The 17134-nt window shown below is 37.2% G+C and overlaps 1 protein-coding gene across 9 annotated transcripts in view; it reads left to right on the top strand.

The window, feature by feature from the left end:
- The window catches only part of LOC133516798 (eye-specific diacylglycerol kinase), a 342395-nt gene that overhangs the window by 84174 nt on the left and 241087 nt on the right, over positions 1 to 17134 (top strand). For 5 of the 9 annotated variants that reach the window (XM_061849758.1, XM_061849756.1, XM_061849755.1 and 2 more), the window contains exon 1: positions 15175 to 15865. The exons of 2 other annotated variants lie outside the window; for them this stretch is intronic. In XM_061849758.1, the coding sequence (XP_061705742.1) occupies positions 15776 to 15865 (90 nt within the window). In that variant the 5' untranslated portion in view covers positions 15175 to 15775. Of the gene's footprint in view, positions 1 to 15174; positions 15866 to 17134 lie in introns of those variants that run through there. 2 more of the 9 variants (XM_061849759.1, XM_061849757.1) reach the window with 2 other exon arrangements.

Raw genomic sequence — 17134 nt, 5'->3', positions numbered from 1 at the left:
TTTAATTATAATGATGATGATTTCTATTTGACTAATTTAATTTATTTAATAATCCTATATTTAATATTTCTGCAAATAATGAATTGTGTTTTAATGTATATAATGTAATTTGTATTGTATATCCTACTGCAATCTAGTTTGTAAGCGATTTGGTGTACCTGTTAGCTTATAAATGTCTAATAAATAAACAAATAACAAATAATACATCATAAATATAAAAAAAAAAATTTTTCATCAAACCCATACGTGTGGGGTATCTATGGATAGGTCTTCAAAAATGATATTTAGATTTCTAATATCATTTTTTTCTAAACTGAATAGTTTGCGCGAGAGACACTTCCAAAGTGAAAAAATGTGTCCCGCCCTGTAACTTCTAAAATAACAGAATGAAAAATCTAAAAAAAATATATGATATACATTACCATGCAAACTTCCACCGAAAATTGGTTTGAACGAGATCTAGTAAGTAGTTTTTTTAATACGTCATAAATGGTACGGAACCCTTCATGGGCGAGTCCGACTCGCACTTGGCCGCTTTTTTTTCTAAACTGAATAGTTTGCGCGAGAGGCACTTCCAAAGTGGTAAAATGTGTCCCCCCCCCCCCCCTCAGTAACTTCTAAAATAACAGAATGATAAAACTAAAAAAAATATATGATATACATTACCGTAAAAGTGCTTTTAACTGTGTTACAATCAGACGTCCATATTTTTCATGAGGATACATTTTATTGCGTTAAACAAACGATTATCACGTACATGAAAATATGCTACATACTCCTGTCAAAACAAAACTTTTATTTGAATGGCTTTGAAACTTTATCCGACAGTTTTTCGGCCTCAGATACAAAGTTTAATATATACAGAGAGTTTAATTATGAAGTTTAATTAAACATTGGTTTATTGTAAATACAAATATTTTAGTAATAGTAATAGTAATATTCTTTATTTGCTTATTTGCTTTTTTTAAGTTATAAATTTCATACAACGAGTTGGTCGAGTTGTCTCAAACTCTAGTGGCGCCATCTACAATTAGCTTTCAGCCGCTTTCCCCATTTTACACTATCACAGATAAGAAATTTGTTGTAACAATATAGTTTATCGTAATGTTGGCCATTATTTACAGATTACACGAGGGCCATGTAGCACCTCAGAAACTTTCGCATGGGCCACTATCTGTTTTATGGCCGGGGGGGGAGAGGTCTAGTTGTTGCAGGCTGTCGCATTAGGTGTCCGCGGGCCGGATTGAAACGCCTTGCGGGCCGGATTGAAACGCCTTGCGGGCCGGATTGAAACGCCTTGCGGGCCGGATTGAAACGCCTTGCGGGCCGGGGTATGGAGACCTCTGGTTTAGCTGACTGCACATTAGAACCGAGATCATCTAGAGCTTCGCTAATGAACACTCCATGAAACGGATTGCACGAGCTGATGGAAATTGAACTTGTTCGATTGAATCCATGCATCCGATATGTTTGATGACTATTTTAAAGAAACTAAATGTCATAATCAAACATCGGTGACTCGTGGCAATTAAGTAGCAGTAATGATGTGATGAGACAAATGATAAATGTATCAAGTATCATTTCAGATAAGATAATAACAAATTAATGGTAAAATAACTACAAGATGACAAGGTAAACTGAATAAGAAATCAAAGACAAACACTAATAAATACGCTGCAATATTACAGAACCATCTTCACCAATCACATTAGTCGAAGTCGAAAAATCATTTTCTTCATTTTCACGTGGATTTTCTCAAATAGAAGACATAGGATAACTTCTAAAAATTTAGAATACATATTAATTTTCTATCACAAATGTCACATATTAATAAATTGAACAGTTTTTTTCTAATTGATATTCTTTACTCGACTCGTATAGAAGAACATTGTCACATCACTAGTCTGTCTGAAACATCAAATGCTTCTTGTCTGTTCTCTATACAAAATGTAATACTCAAGCCGTTGTTGGTGACACTGATGTGTATGTGTGCGTAAAAATATGTATAGTGTGGGTTTTAGGGATGTGGAATGGTCGATTTGAATAATGTTATATCGATATATAACATACACCGCCGCCATAAGCAAGTGGTCACATGATGCAGGACTTGTGCTGAACGCCCAAAAAACCCAGTTAATACATATCTGTTCTGATAAGCGCTACACAAATAAACCCAGTATTTCTGTTTAACCCTTTGTCCGCCAAACACGTCAACTGAAGCGCCTGGCTACAGCCCAATATCAACCTCCGGGCATTGCGAAAAGGTTCACGATGATGCACCACGCACGATAGACGTGGCGTTCAAAGGGTTAAAGATGACTGTACCCCGAAGCCTCGGTTGAAAAATACATGTAGAATGGTAAACTGCACTTTTTGATAATTACAAAAAAATAACGATATTGAGGCACTCCGTATGCATGGGGGAGGAAAATATTATTTCAATCAAAACCAAGAAGCCGGTTACACATAACACAAACCTCTAGTTGATATTTAATTAACATAAGTCACATAGTCTGATGTCTGATACTGCTGAGTATAATTGCTGTGATATACAGACAGTCGGTCAGGCGGACGGGACCCTAAAAGTTGTTTTTATGTTTTATGCTTAACTTAACACTGTTCTGAGTATGCACGCTCAAGACGCGCTATCTCGCTACAAAAAATACATTTTTTCGAACTTCAACTTTGTTTTAGCTAAAACGAAGCCGAACACCATTTTTAGGGTTCCGTAGCCAAATGGCATAAAACGGAACCCTTATAGTTTCGCCATGTCCGTCTGTCTGTCTGTCTGTCTGTCTGTCTGTCTGTCCGAGGCTTTGCTCCGTGGTCGTTAGTGCTAGAAAGCTGAAATTTAGCATGCATATATAAATCAATAAAGCCGACAAAGTCGTACAATAAAATCTAAAAAATTTTTTTTTTTTAGCGTACCTCCCCTACACGTAAAGTGGGGGTAAATTTTTTTTTTCGCTTCAACCCTAGAGTGTGGGGTATTGTTGGAAAGGTCTTTCAAAACTAATAGGGGTTTTCGAGAAACATTTTTTGATAAAGTGAATATATTCGGAGATAATCGCTCCGAAAGAAAAAAAAATGTGTCCCCCCCCCTCTAACTTTTGAACCATAGGTCCAAAAAATATGAAAAAAATCGTGGAAGTAGAGCTTAAGAAAGACATTAAATGAAAACTATAGCGGACATGATCAGTTTAGCTGTTTTTGAGTTATCGCAAAAAGTTTCCCCTTCATAGTAAAAAGACTTACTTTAATTAGGTACTGATTTTGCAAATTTGCCTATTTGTTTAACTCGGGTGAAAGGTACCGTTTCATCCCTTGGTTAACAATTTACTATACTTTAAGCTCCAGTTTAGCTTATTGTGACGGAAGAGTAACTACGGAACCCTACACTGAGCGTGGCCCGACATGCTCTTGGCCGGTTATTAAATTTTATAAATAGTGCTATAATATTATATTTTTAAATCGAATTCCCTATCGAATGTGTTTTTTTTTTGTAGCAAAATAAGCAATGTCCCATTTTTGTCGCTTTGGGAGCACAGTGCGCCAACCGCCATAAATTTGTTCAAGGCGATCGGCTGCGTCGAGCCTGTACGCTCGGAGCGTGGGGAGGCGTAGAGTGCTACCGCGCTACGTCGTAGCATCGTCCCGCGCTACGTCGTGTAGCATAGTTTCCCCTATATGTAGCCAAAATGCTTTGTAGAAGCGGTACTCTTTGTGTATAGGCCGATTCTCATTTGATATTTTGTTAAAGTGTTATGATGCGACTTTGACAGGACTAACTACATCTCACGCGTACTAATAAGTGCGACTGAGTGAATGACTGTTAGTGAGATGATACGACTCCCAGTGTATTCCGTGCCCAACAATTAAGGAAGCTGACAGTGCCATCACCCGCGTAAACGCAGCAGCAGTAAGGATACAAAAGTAACTAGTAACCTTCAAATATAAATTCTTCGTTTGCTTCCTGAAACCGACGCTCTTTCCGTTACTTTGCGCGTAGTGAATATGCATTTGGCTAGCTTATTCTATAAGGTAGTATGCGGTAAAACGGGTTTTACCATTAAAAAAAAAAGAATTGATCGAAAAATAACAACTACAGTACTGAAATCGGCCCCATTTGCCTATACAACCAAAATGTTTGTTTAAATCTTTGATATGATTTTCTCTGCTATTAACGTTAACCAATCGTGCAATGGCGACTACTGAAACCAAACAAATCACCAAATAATACTTTCATGAGTTCTATAATTGCAGAGATAAATCGAGACACCGACGCGAAAATGTACAATTAATTATTTACAAGTCTTAATTTTAATTTCTTCATTGACTGATATTATATTGCACACACAAACGCATTTTTAAACGCTGATGCACATTTCATTAACTCATGTTTCCAATTCCCTTTCATACAGTCGCCGTCAGATAATATCTATATTATATCGGAGCAGCCGAGGTACTTAAAAAAATCTGAACTCTGGCGCCTTGACAATATAGGTGTGTTAAGATATTTGTGCGGGATGCATATTCTCTGCCCAGCAACTTAGAGAAAACAAGAGCAATCGATCGGTGGAAGGTCGCCAAAGGACAAGAACACTCGAAAGCTCTAATCAAAGGGTTCAACAACAAATTTGCTAAGAAGCTATTACTAGGGCTCAAAAGACACAAAACCTGCGCGGTGACCAGAATATTGACTGGACACTGTAAGTTGAACAAACACATGTTTCAAATTGGAAAGAAACATGCTACATGCAGGTTCTGCCAGGAGTCAGAGGAGACTGCAATGCACATTCTCTGTTCCTGTGGACCACTAATGTCAAAAAGGAGTACCCACTTAGGGCGGCACGTATTGCAACCCTATGAGGTACAGAACATTACGGCCCAAAGAATCTGGAATTTCCTGGATTCAACGGGCATTAGTAATGAACTTTAAAGGGCTGTCACAATAGATCACTGCCTGGTCGACGTGGCACTCAAAGATCGATATTTAACACCTTGACTGTACAAGCGAGATGTGTTGCGAATAATTATCAGTTCTTTAATATAATATTATTTCTAATCTGCTGGACTAATAAACTGTCTATTACCAATGGAGTCTCTGGGGTCGTTCCCCCGTGAGAGCTGCTTGGTCGGATGATCTGCTTCCACCGGTTTTTGTCCAGGCCGTTTCTTATTTTTTTTAACTTTTACAGACTAACTTTTACAGGAAACATTAGTGTTCATTTTTTTATACAACCGTTCTCGGCATTTTCCTCTCTGGATTTTGGCCTTACATGAATATTTTTTTATGAGTTCAATATTACTGTGTCTGTGTGTATTGATTTTTTGATATTTTTGTAACTATAAGAATTAGGTTACTTTAAAAAGTGCTAAAAACTGCCAAATAAGTTCGCCGTAAGCAGACGCCTAGTATACAAAATCGGCAACAATATACACATAAATCAAAACGGTCAGACGCAGACAATTTCTTCCTCATTCCGTTTCCAAAATTTCTTTACAATTGCTTAGATTTTTTTTTATCAATAAACTTAACTATAAATAAAACTAAACCTAAACTAACCTCTAAAAACTAGTCAAACAACCCATGATTTTTCGCCACAGCTGCAGTTGTCCTTATCGCAATAATTTTAGGAGACGTCCTGGTCAGCGCGACGGAGATAATTACCTACCTGAAATTCTCATATCTAAGGAGGGGGCTCAGCTGGTAGGTATTTCCACTACTATACACGGCGACGAATCTTTTACTTGATAGCCCTTATATCTTGGTAGTGAAAGACCACCACCATCACCAATCACAATCAGTTTTCTTGATATTTTCGAATTGTACCTACTTATAAATCAAATATCTACCATGATTAAAATATATTTACCTGTGATAAAATCACATAATCTAGAACCTTCACTTAATATAAATTTGCAAGCAGGATTTAAAAACTTACCAGTTTTATACAGATCAAAATATTTTTTTTTTTCTATTTATTATTTAGGGACTTAAATCAGTTACATGATTATGCCAGCCCCATCGTACCTTATTCTAGTATTCTTACATGTCTAGTTATGGGACTTGTACCTTTTAAAATAATCTAGTACATATAAAAATATCTTTTTAGCCTCTTCTGATGTCGGTACAGCTAAGATGCTCTGAAAAGCACCTATATCCAATCTATTTACCTTAAGGGCAATTAAGTAACGCTTGTCTATCGTTTTCATTCCGTGCACATTCCGTCAAAATATGTTGCACATCTTCCATGGAACCGCAAACTTCGCAATTTGGGGATGGTTCTTTTCTCATCAAGTAAGCAAACTTTTTTGACGGAATATGCCCGGAACGCAATCTTAAACCAATCTTAAGTAACTGTCTATTTAAATTACTGTTAGTAAACCAAGGAATATGAGGAGGTTCCGATTGCATCGTCTTGCAATCGGAACCTCCTCATATTCCTTAAATAACCAATTTAAAATTTAGATTGCGAGTTTATGCAATTCCTTGTAACCTTTGACATTGAAGTCCACAGCGAGCGCGAAGCCGCCCTATTAAAAGTTTTCATAAAAATGAGAAGAAATCAATGTTCTAGGTTTTCTAGGAGTAGTTCATTACCAACCACTTCTTGCACAGGTACGACTCTTTTGACGCTAGGAGTAAAGCCAAGGTTTATTTCATCATCTGGATGCTGAAAAGCCATAATATGTTAACCTATATGTTCGAAAAATTACTCCTTATGAAAGGACAGGGGACGGCCGACTCTCCATACAAACGTAGTCACTATTATTATGAAAGGACAGGGGACGGCCGACTCTCCATACAAACGTAGTCACTATTATTATGAAAGGACAGGGGACGGCTGACTCTCCATACAAACGTAGTCACTATTATTATGAAAAGACAGGGGACGGCCGACTCTCCATACAAACGTAGTCACTATTATTATGAAAGGACAGGGGACGGCCGACTCTCCATACAAACGTAGTCACTATTATTATGAAAGGACAGGGGACGGCCGACTCTCCATACAAACGTAGTCACTATTATTATGAAAGGACAGGGGACGGCTGACTCTCCATACAAACGTAGTCACTATTATTATGAAAGGACAGGGGACGGCCGACTCTCCATACAAACGTAGTCACTATTTTCCTCTCTGGATATTGATATTATGGAAAATATTTTTAAATAATTTTATCTCAACGAGGGGGGGAGGGGTTTAGGGTCGGCAACGCGCATGTAACTCCTCTGGAGTTGCAGGCGTACATAGGCTACGGAAACTGCTTACCATCAGGCGGGCCGTATGCTTGTTTGCCACCGACGTAGTATTAAAAAAAAACTAGCATACCTAACTATGCCCCTAAGTTAACTTTTTGGATTTATTGATTATTGTAAAAAAATGGTGCGAAAAATAGTGAATAAAATATCATTAATTACCGAAAAGGAATTCCAGGATATACACGTTACCAGCCCGGTGACGGATGCTATCATAAAATTAACTTTTTTTCGGCTACCTATTTGAGGAGTTTAGTGTAACCTAATTATTTGTTTTAAATGAAGGAAAAGTTGTTGTTTGACCGCTCGAGCTAATATTGATAGCCGAGCAAGCAAAAGGTTCCAAAATTGAACAACGAGCGTGGCGAATGCTTCTAAAAGTGGAATCTTGAGCGTTGCGAGGGTTAAGCAAATTTTGCCACCAAGTGGCACACAAACTAGATGACAATACTAACTGTAAAGTATCAAACTAAATCAAACCACATCAAATCCAATGAACGTTAATAAATATACATTTCATCATTCATACACGAACTCGATACGACTACGGCTACGAAGTCCATGGTCCCGGATTCAAATCCTGGTAAGGGCATTTATTCGTGTGATGAGCATGGATATTTGTTCCTGAGTCATAGGTGTTTTCTATGTATTTAAGTATTTGTAAATATTTATATATGATAATATATCGTTGTCTAAGTACCCTCAACACAAGCCTTATTAAGCTTACTCGTACTGTGGGACTTGGTCAATTTGTGTAATAATGTCGTATAATATTTATTTATTTATATTCATAATCTAAAAGTAAATTCTACTAGACAACATAAGGAAACAACCCAAAATTTGTATCAGAACACATTGCCACACAAGTGGATAACCTGCAACTTTTTCGTCAGTTTTCAAATAATCGAGAGAGCTCTTTTTTACTCCAGCCAAACGTTTACCCATGCCTTTTACCACTTCACAGTACGCAGGCGATAGTAACTCCCATTGTTCTTGAACTCGAGTCCACAATACGTGTAATGACTATGGCGGTGAATTGTAGTTATTCACTAACGCTTTTTTTTGACATAGACCATAGGCTTTCGATAGGGTTAAATCGGGACTTTGATCGCCCATTGGATCGCCCAAGCACGCGAGGCCGAAGGCCGAGCTGCGAGAGTGCGGCCCAAAGCGGAAGTACAACCGCATTAACTTTCCCCTTTGGAAAACAAATCTTATTTATATTAATGACAACAAAAATAACGGGAAAAGTTATAAAGCGAACCGGCAACAAGTCAACTGTCTTAATAAGCGTAGCCGACGGCGAAGCGTCGAGGCTAGCGAAGGCCGAAGGCCGAGCTCCGCGTAGGGCCGAAGGCCCGGAGCGTCCCATTGGATCGCCCAAGCACGCGAGGCCGAAGGCCGAGCTGCGGGAGTGCGTGCTCGCACGCGGACCATTCCTTGCAAGCAAAAGTACAACTGCTTTACCTTTTCCCTTTGGAAAACACAAACTTTTACACCTAAACAACAGCAACAACAACAAACACTACAACAACAACACATAAACAACAATATTAATAACAACATACGCGAGGCCGAGTGCATGCTCGCACGCGCAGCGAAAGTACAACTGCACCACTTCTTCCCTTTGGAAAACAAACTTTTTCACTCAAACAACGGCACCTACAACAATAACTCATCAATAACAACATCAACAACAGCACCAACTACAAAAACAACAATACTAACAACAGCACCATGCACACCGCGGGGCCCCCGGGCCCCGCGCACCAAGCAAAATCTAGTTATGTTATGCTAAGTAGGCGACACGGTGATAGACATAAATATATGTTACCTAAACGTTCATGCTAAGTTTCAAGTCGTTATAAAATGAGAGCGTCACTACACTGAAAAAAATAAATAGCCGAACTGGTTTTGTAACTTTACTAAATAACTAAACTACGGTTATAAGAAAATAAACTTTGCATAAATTTACAAAACTTATTTTGTAGTGTATAATAAATACCTGAATACTGATAGCCAAACACGGTTTTGTAACATATAACACATAGTTCGCAAGTCCCAATTTTTGTGTAAACAGTAACCAAAATGTTTGTTACAGTTATGCAAACATTTCTTTCAGTGTAACTGCGATTGTATGGGAGCGACTTTTTGCGGCGAGATCGTGTGAAGGACGCAAAGCATTGCGTAGTCCCGCTAGCAGTTGGTCACTGTCACGCTCGCCACATACGGGCACGGGAAAGTTACGTGATATAATAAGCAGGCATCGGAGTTTTTATCGCACGGTAAGACTAGCGAGCTATGGAGTCTACATTAGCAATAAAATTCAATTAATATTCATACTAATTTTACAAGGGCAAGAATTTGTAAACGATCCTTTAATTTTGACTTTCAGGTCATAAATATTACAAAAAAGAATAATGACAATATTTGTATTGATTAATTTGTATTCATATTATTTTTACATCTTTTACTATACATATTGATATTTTTATGAAATTTCGTTATATAATCAATACAAAAAACGGTAATTATTCTTATTTGTAATATTTATATACTCAAAGACAAAATTAAAGGATAGTATATAACTCGTCAAAGTTCTAGTTCTTGATTATAAAATTAAAATCACTTAATAATGAATCAATGAGTATGAGAATGAATGTAAGTTGAATTTTATTGCTATTGTCGACTGCATAGCTCGCTTTTAGTCTTACCATGCGATAAAAACTCTGATGCCTGAATCAATAAGTAGGATCGTAGAGAAGTAGTAAAAATATTAACCGCGTATCTACACGCACGAACCCACCCACTACCCGGCTAGCGTGGTAATATATGGTGTACGTGTATGACGCTATTTATTTAAGAAGATGAATATTCATAAGGTGCCTAAGTAAAGCTAGAGAACAGTAACACTTACATTTTCAAGAGTCTGCACTACTTGGCATGTAAGTAGGTTCTGAGCGCAATATTGCAAAACAAGCATCTTATTTTGCATTAAAAAAAACACAAGTTACAAATTTCTTATCTGTGGAAATTACATTAATAATATCGTTGATATTAATTTATGTATGTATGTATATACTTTATTGTACGTAGACATAAGAAACATAGTTACAGAGTAAATTAAACACAACAAAGGCAAACTTATCCCTGAATGGCATCTTGCAGTTATCCTTTGAGGAAATGAGTAGAACAGAAGTAACATATCGATTCGTATGTCGATTTAATAATGACATTAAATAAGATAATGTACATTGCCAACATTGATTTTTGATTGTATAGTTTCCTGTTTCTTATGTACAATAAAGTGTTTAAATCCATACATACATACATTCAAATTTCGAAAAGAAAAGCAGTTGACCTCATTTCTAGTATCAGCGAAATGGCGGTCGTAACATGCAGTTCCTGAACACATTACAGAGAGCTTATTATATGTGTGTAGATAAGCAGATTTAAATTATCAATGACAAACTGGATCCCCTTTTCCCCCCCTAATGCCCTTCTCCTCCCCCTTCTTAACGGTAAAAGGGTGATTTTGGGGATGAAAACTATTCTATATCCTTCCCCATCACATAAACTATCTACATACCAAATTTCAACGAAATCGGTTCAGTGGTTGATTTTTTTGTTGCTTGTGTAAATACTATCCTACATACCAAATTTCAGCTTCCTAGAAATTTAGGAAGTACCCTTAGAGGTTTTGATGATCATCAGTGAGCGAGTTAGTTAGTGACTCCAAACACAGAGTGAATCTAAACACAAGTTACGAGGGTTCAAAAAAACGACAAAGCCCTACGAGAAAATGTAGGTAAAGCCCTTGCGCTTCGCTTTGCTCGCCTTGGCGGAGGCACTACTGTGCCCCTAGATATGGCATGGAGTGATAAAACATCACGGTTTGACTCGCTTCTGATTGGTGTTTGGGGGTGGTTGGATTTTGCACTTTTATTTTATTGAATATATTATATTAATAATCATAATAGTTATACTGAAATAGGCCCATTTTTTAGAATCATATTAACACACTCGTATGTTTCTTTGAATCCATTCATTGTTACTGTCGTCATGCCAATTATTAGGGTTGGCACAACTTATCGTCCCTTTGCGTGCACAACCACAGATAAGATAATGACTTGAATGTTGACAACCCTAAATAGCCAAAAGGTATAGTGCCATACATTAGAAAGAGAAAGCATGATTAGTTCCTAAATCGCTATCAAACTTCGGCCTTGTAGGAAGTGTGATTTCTGTACGGCAAAACTATTACGTAGGTCACTAGATAAGTTTTGCAATAGACAAATATGAAACAATGAGGTGGCCCATCACATATATTAAATTTATTAAACTATATTTCCACAGACAATGTTTGGCCGGAAAACATTTACTTTATTTTTAAATTTACTTATTAAAAAATAGATTTAAACTTTGGAAACGTCGGTGTGAGCTAAGGGCGATTTACGAATATTTTATCTATACAAAATTTTCATTTCATACTAAGTTTTTAATAAGTTTTAAAAATAAAGTAAATGTTTTCCAGCCAATCATTGTCTATGGAAATATAGTTTTAAAAAGAATATGAGATAAGCCACCTGTTCGTCTATTGCAAAACTTATCTAGTGACCTATGTACTTATTCTGTGACGAATGTGACGATACTAATAAGGTGAGAGGGCGAAGTGCGCCGAGCCGTCTATAAGTGCGCCTACCTTTAATATATCTGTCTATTGGTGTTATAAATAAAGTATTTGTATTTATATCGAAAAACAATAAAACTGCTTATAGGATACTACATAATTTTATTACTAGTAGGTAACTTGCAGTTTTATTAGTAGTAGTGTTAGCAGTTTTCGATATATTAAAGGTACTCGCACTTAGACGGCATGGCAAAGTTCGTCGATGTATCTGGGCTATAATTAAGGTACCTGGATCGAATATGGCTAGCCCAAAAATATGGTCACACCCGCACCCCCTACATGTCCAAAACTAAGGCATCAACTACCTATATAACTTGAAGGAATTTTACAACATTTTTTCTTTAGTAGATATCGTATTATTAGTAGGTATCGTAGATAATATCTCTATGCTAATATTTAAGTTTTACAATTCTTTCCCAACGAGATATAATTTTATATATCCCGTCCTTGTAAAAGCTTTTACTTTTGGAAGCAAAAAAATTGCCAACCTCCTTCGACCTCAACTTGATATCGAATTTTTTTATCTATCATGATTATTTAAAGCCAAAAAAAAGGTGAAAATTCGTTAGAGAAAGCAGTTTTTGAGCAACCGTATTATAAAACTTAAACTTATTTTCCATTGGTAATGTGAATATACACAGGAACATTTTTGTATTTTTAATTTCCACCTCAAAACAATTGGAAAATGTAATAAGGGGTGCCTGCCACGAAGGTTTTACATTCCACGGCGCGGCGTGACAAGTATGCCGCAAGTTTTGGGTCAGGCGTCTGCCTGTAAATATTCATATAGCGCGGAGTAGCGCGACGCGAATAGAAAACACCGCTGTTTTTGGAAACTGAATAAATCCAAAGTGGAAAATTTTAATGCACTTTTGATCATTAGTTGAAAATGGTTTAAACTTTAACTTTAATAGTGCGCGGTATCGAATAGAAAACACCGCTGTTTTTGGAAAGTGAATAAATTAATAATAATATTTGGTATTTGTCTACCTCCGGTATAGCCAAAACCTTATAAGTGCAAGGGCACTCGTCGTATCGTCATTGCATAATTTCAAAAATATTTTACGATTATTTGTGTATCGTATATTTAAATTGTATGAAAACAATATCGAATGTTGCCTTTGAAAAGTTTAAACAGCTTTGACAGCATTTCGGCAGCTATTCCGTTCCATTCAACTTATTAAGAACGGTTTTTCAATATTCAATATTAAAAAATAAACGTGTTATAATGATGAAGAGGTAAGTAATAAAATATGCTTATATTTATTATTTTTACATTAACAGTAGGTTTTTATGTTGATTACGACTTTTAAAGGAAACTAACATTAACACTCATCAATAAGTAATCATGAATTGGAACAATTGGAAAAGTAAAAAGCACTAGTTCGCGAAGTCCAACTTTCCGCACGCTAAACAGCTACGTAAAGTAGCACGTTTTGAGCAACTGTATTAAAAATAAAATATTCGTTTCCAGTTGTTTGAAACTATTCGGGCTGTGGTTCGGTGACCAATTTATTGACGTGCTCTTGGGATTTTGGTTTACTCGTCGGAGCTGGGGGGAGAAGTTCCTAGTAATAGCAATCACGTTTAAAATATATTTTTTTTAAAGTAATTTAAGACTTATTCATATAGCTTTTATTGCACAAAAGAAAAACTTGTCGTAGGTACAAAAGGTGGACTTATTGCCAAAAAGCATTCTCTACCAGTCAACCTTCAGGCAAAGCAAAGAGATTATTGTCGGTGTACTACTACTAGCAAAAAATAATAACAATAAAATATTATCAAAGTAGCAGTGTTTTGATGAAATTTATCATCCTAATATTATGTAGGTACTTTAAGTTAATCTAGTAATGTAATGTAAGTATGTAGATAAGTAACTGCCTAACAAAATAACCTGAAGTCGTATCTGTATTTTAAATTCGCAACACTGATATTTAAGAATTTGTAGAAAGTTTCAATTAAAAGAAAAAAAATAGAACCGCTAGAGCTTTGCGAGGTAAGTATAACGGTATTCTGCCTAATTTGATTAAGGGAGACCCTTTCAACCGCGGAAAAAATAAAAATTTTAGCATAAAAACCTTTCGTGATGGATTAGTTACTTTTCCTGCCAGTAGCAGCGAACCCGCAGGTGAGATTGACGTCATTTTAATGTAGGAGACAATTATTAAATTAGCAATACAATAGATAACAATACCAATACAATACAATAGCAATTCCATCGTTGCAAGGAAGGATGGAATTAATTGCATTTATACGTTACCGTAAAACCAAGTTTTAGTGCAAACGCGTCTTCACCACGGTGTTACAGAAAACGTACTTTTAATCAGGCAAAATACATTTTCACTTAAAACGTGGTTTTACAGTTGCGTGGTAGAGTCACCTGCAATAATATGTTACTCTTCGAAAGCCGCAAAAATATGTGACACGCTCTAATGCTTAGAGCCAAACAATATCCTGTCAGATATTTTGGCGGCCTTCATTGTTTAACATATTATTGCAGGTACTACTGACTGGACTGTACTACATGTATATTGTTAAAATAAAATAAATTGGCTTGGGTCGACAAGCGATAGGTCATATTTAGCAAAAGGAAAAAAATATCAGACACATTTTATTTGTTAGGTATGTTTAAAGCCACAAAAGCGTTTCGTATATTTTTGCACGCTCTGTGGCGCAATACGAAGTTGTTGCAGGTTCTCAGAAAAGATAAAATTGTTATGCTCCCTGCTCCAAAGCTTAAATAAACACAAAGCGAAAGTATTGACATCTGAGTACTTTAGTGATTTTTGTAGCATAAGTAAATTATACGGATAAAAAAAAAGCGCTGGTGGCCTAGCGGTAAGATCGTGCGACTTGCAATCCGGAGGTCGCGGGTTCAAACCCTGGCTCGTACCAATGAGTTAAGGAACTTACGTACAAAATATCATTTGATATTTACCAGTCGCTTTTCGGTGAAGGAAAACATCGTGAGGAAACCGGACTAATCCCAACAAGGCCTAGTTTACCCCTCTGGGTTGGAAGGTCAGATGGCAGTCGCTTTCGTAAAAACTAGTGCATATGCCAAATCTTGGGATTAGTTGTCAAGCGGACCCCAGGCTCCCATGAGCCGTGGCAAAATGCCGGGACAACGCGAGGAAGAAGAAGTAAATTATACGGATGATGTGCGATTAAAATAGTTTACTTTTGTAAATGGACTGAATTTTTACATGAGAGAACCAAAGTCAGAAGTTTGATTAAATTGTAATAATTACTACCGACTGAATACAGTAAGACCCATGTGCATATTATGACGTTACGTATTATCATAGCTAAAATTGTCTGTAAATCTGAGATGAGTCTGATGCAGTAAATGTAAGTATTAGGTAGCTAGGTACTTTATTTTTAATTAATTGCTAGTTTAAATTCATGTAAATTTTGAGTAGTTTGTGATTTGTTTTTTACTTTAATCATGCAAAATATTAATTCCTGTATGTCTTATTGAATAGTGGTAGTTATCCATATGGATGGAATATTTTTGGTCATATATGCGACCAAAAATATTTTAATTAAAAATAAAATAGAAAAAATGGACATGATCAAAACCTCTGGTCAGTACAAATAATAGCAGCAACGATTTTATTAAAAAAGCAACGTGATTATATAAAGCCACAGTAGTTAACCAAAACAATCCATATTTTAGAAATAAAAAGTATAATACGAGTATAGTAAACAGTGTGAGTTGTTGTAGTGGTGAGCGCGTGCGGCGGGGGGGCGGCGGACGAGCGCGTAGCAGGCGTGCGATGTGAGCCCCGTGCGACCCGTGCATCCGACGCGCCAGCATCATGCAGCGTCTGCGATCCACCTTCAAGCGCTCCAAGACGCCGACGCCGGCCGACATGAAGACGCAGAGCAGCCTCGAGGTACCTAAGCAGGTGGGTGCTAACGCTACTAAACTTACCCCATAATTCCTTTTAAGTTGACTGGACTTTCGAGAACCGTTAAGAGCCCTTAATCCTTGGAGCGTTCTCCGATTTCACGAAATAACGCTCGATAGATGGCGTTGGCGCTCGGTACGCGAGCGCCGGCAACGCGACGCGCGTTTCAATGCAGACTAGAATAATCTTGATAGTTTTCAATATAATTTCAAGCAACATTAATTTTAGTGTCATATGATATCATATGGGCACTCTTTATTTTATTGTATATGCACAGTAGTTTTTTTTTTATGTACACTACTACTAAGTGTACAGACTACAGAGTGTACTATAACCCTTGCTCTTTATTCTGTCTCTTTCACACCAATGGAAAATGAAGAAGTTACTAAATGACTGCAGGTATAAATAAAGTATATTAGTGCGATAGAGAGAGAGTAGTGTTTCGTTGTCGTATCGTAAACGATTGGCATGTTGGCTACGCACTCATGATACCTAGCCAAGAAGCCAATCGATTGCGCATATTAGTTCGATAGAGAGACAGATAGTGTTTCCTTGTCGTATCGTAAACGTTTGGCATGTTGGCTACGCACCCATGCTGCCCAGCCAAGATGCCAATCGTTTGTGCATATTAGTACGAGAGAGAGACAGATAGTGTTTCGTTGTCGTATCGATTGGCATGGTGGCTACGCACCCATGCTGCGTAGTCAAGATGCCAATCGTTTGCGCACATTAGTGCTATAGAGTTTCAGTGTTATCTGAAATCACGTTAGGGTTTGTATTATTATTTTTGACCCGAATGAAGTCCATCCAGGTTCTTATGATGGAGTCAGGAGTTGGTCACCAGAACTCCTAATCTACTCATTATAATTCCATCGTGCTTGGGCTCAAAAGATTTGCCCTGACGAACACCATCGATCTAGATGAGGTCCAGGGTCTCATGACGAAGTCAGGAGTTGGTCACCAGAACTCCCCAGAACTCCTAATCTACTCATCATAACTCCATCGAGTTTGGGCTCAATAGATTTACCCTGATGAGCACCATCAATCTAGATGAAGTCCAGGGTCTCATGATGGAGTCAGGAGTAGGTCACTAGAACTCCTAATCTACTCATTATAATTCCATCGTATTCGAGCTCAATAGATTTGCCCTGACGAGTACCATCGATCTAAATGAAGTCCAGGGTCTCATGATGGAGTCAGGAGTTGGTCACCAGAACTCCTAATCTACTCAATATAATTCCATCGTGTTTGGGCTCAAAAGATTTG

Source organism: Cydia pomonella, chromosome 4, assembly GCF_033807575.1.
Source record: "Cydia pomonella isolate Wapato2018A chromosome 4, ilCydPomo1, whole genome shotgun sequence".
In the NCBI taxonomy this organism is placed as follows: domain Eukaryota; kingdom Metazoa; phylum Arthropoda; class Insecta; order Lepidoptera; family Tortricidae; genus Cydia; species Cydia pomonella.
Note: the sequence above shows the minus strand (reverse complement) of the source record. Positions and strands in the feature narration are given on the sequence as shown.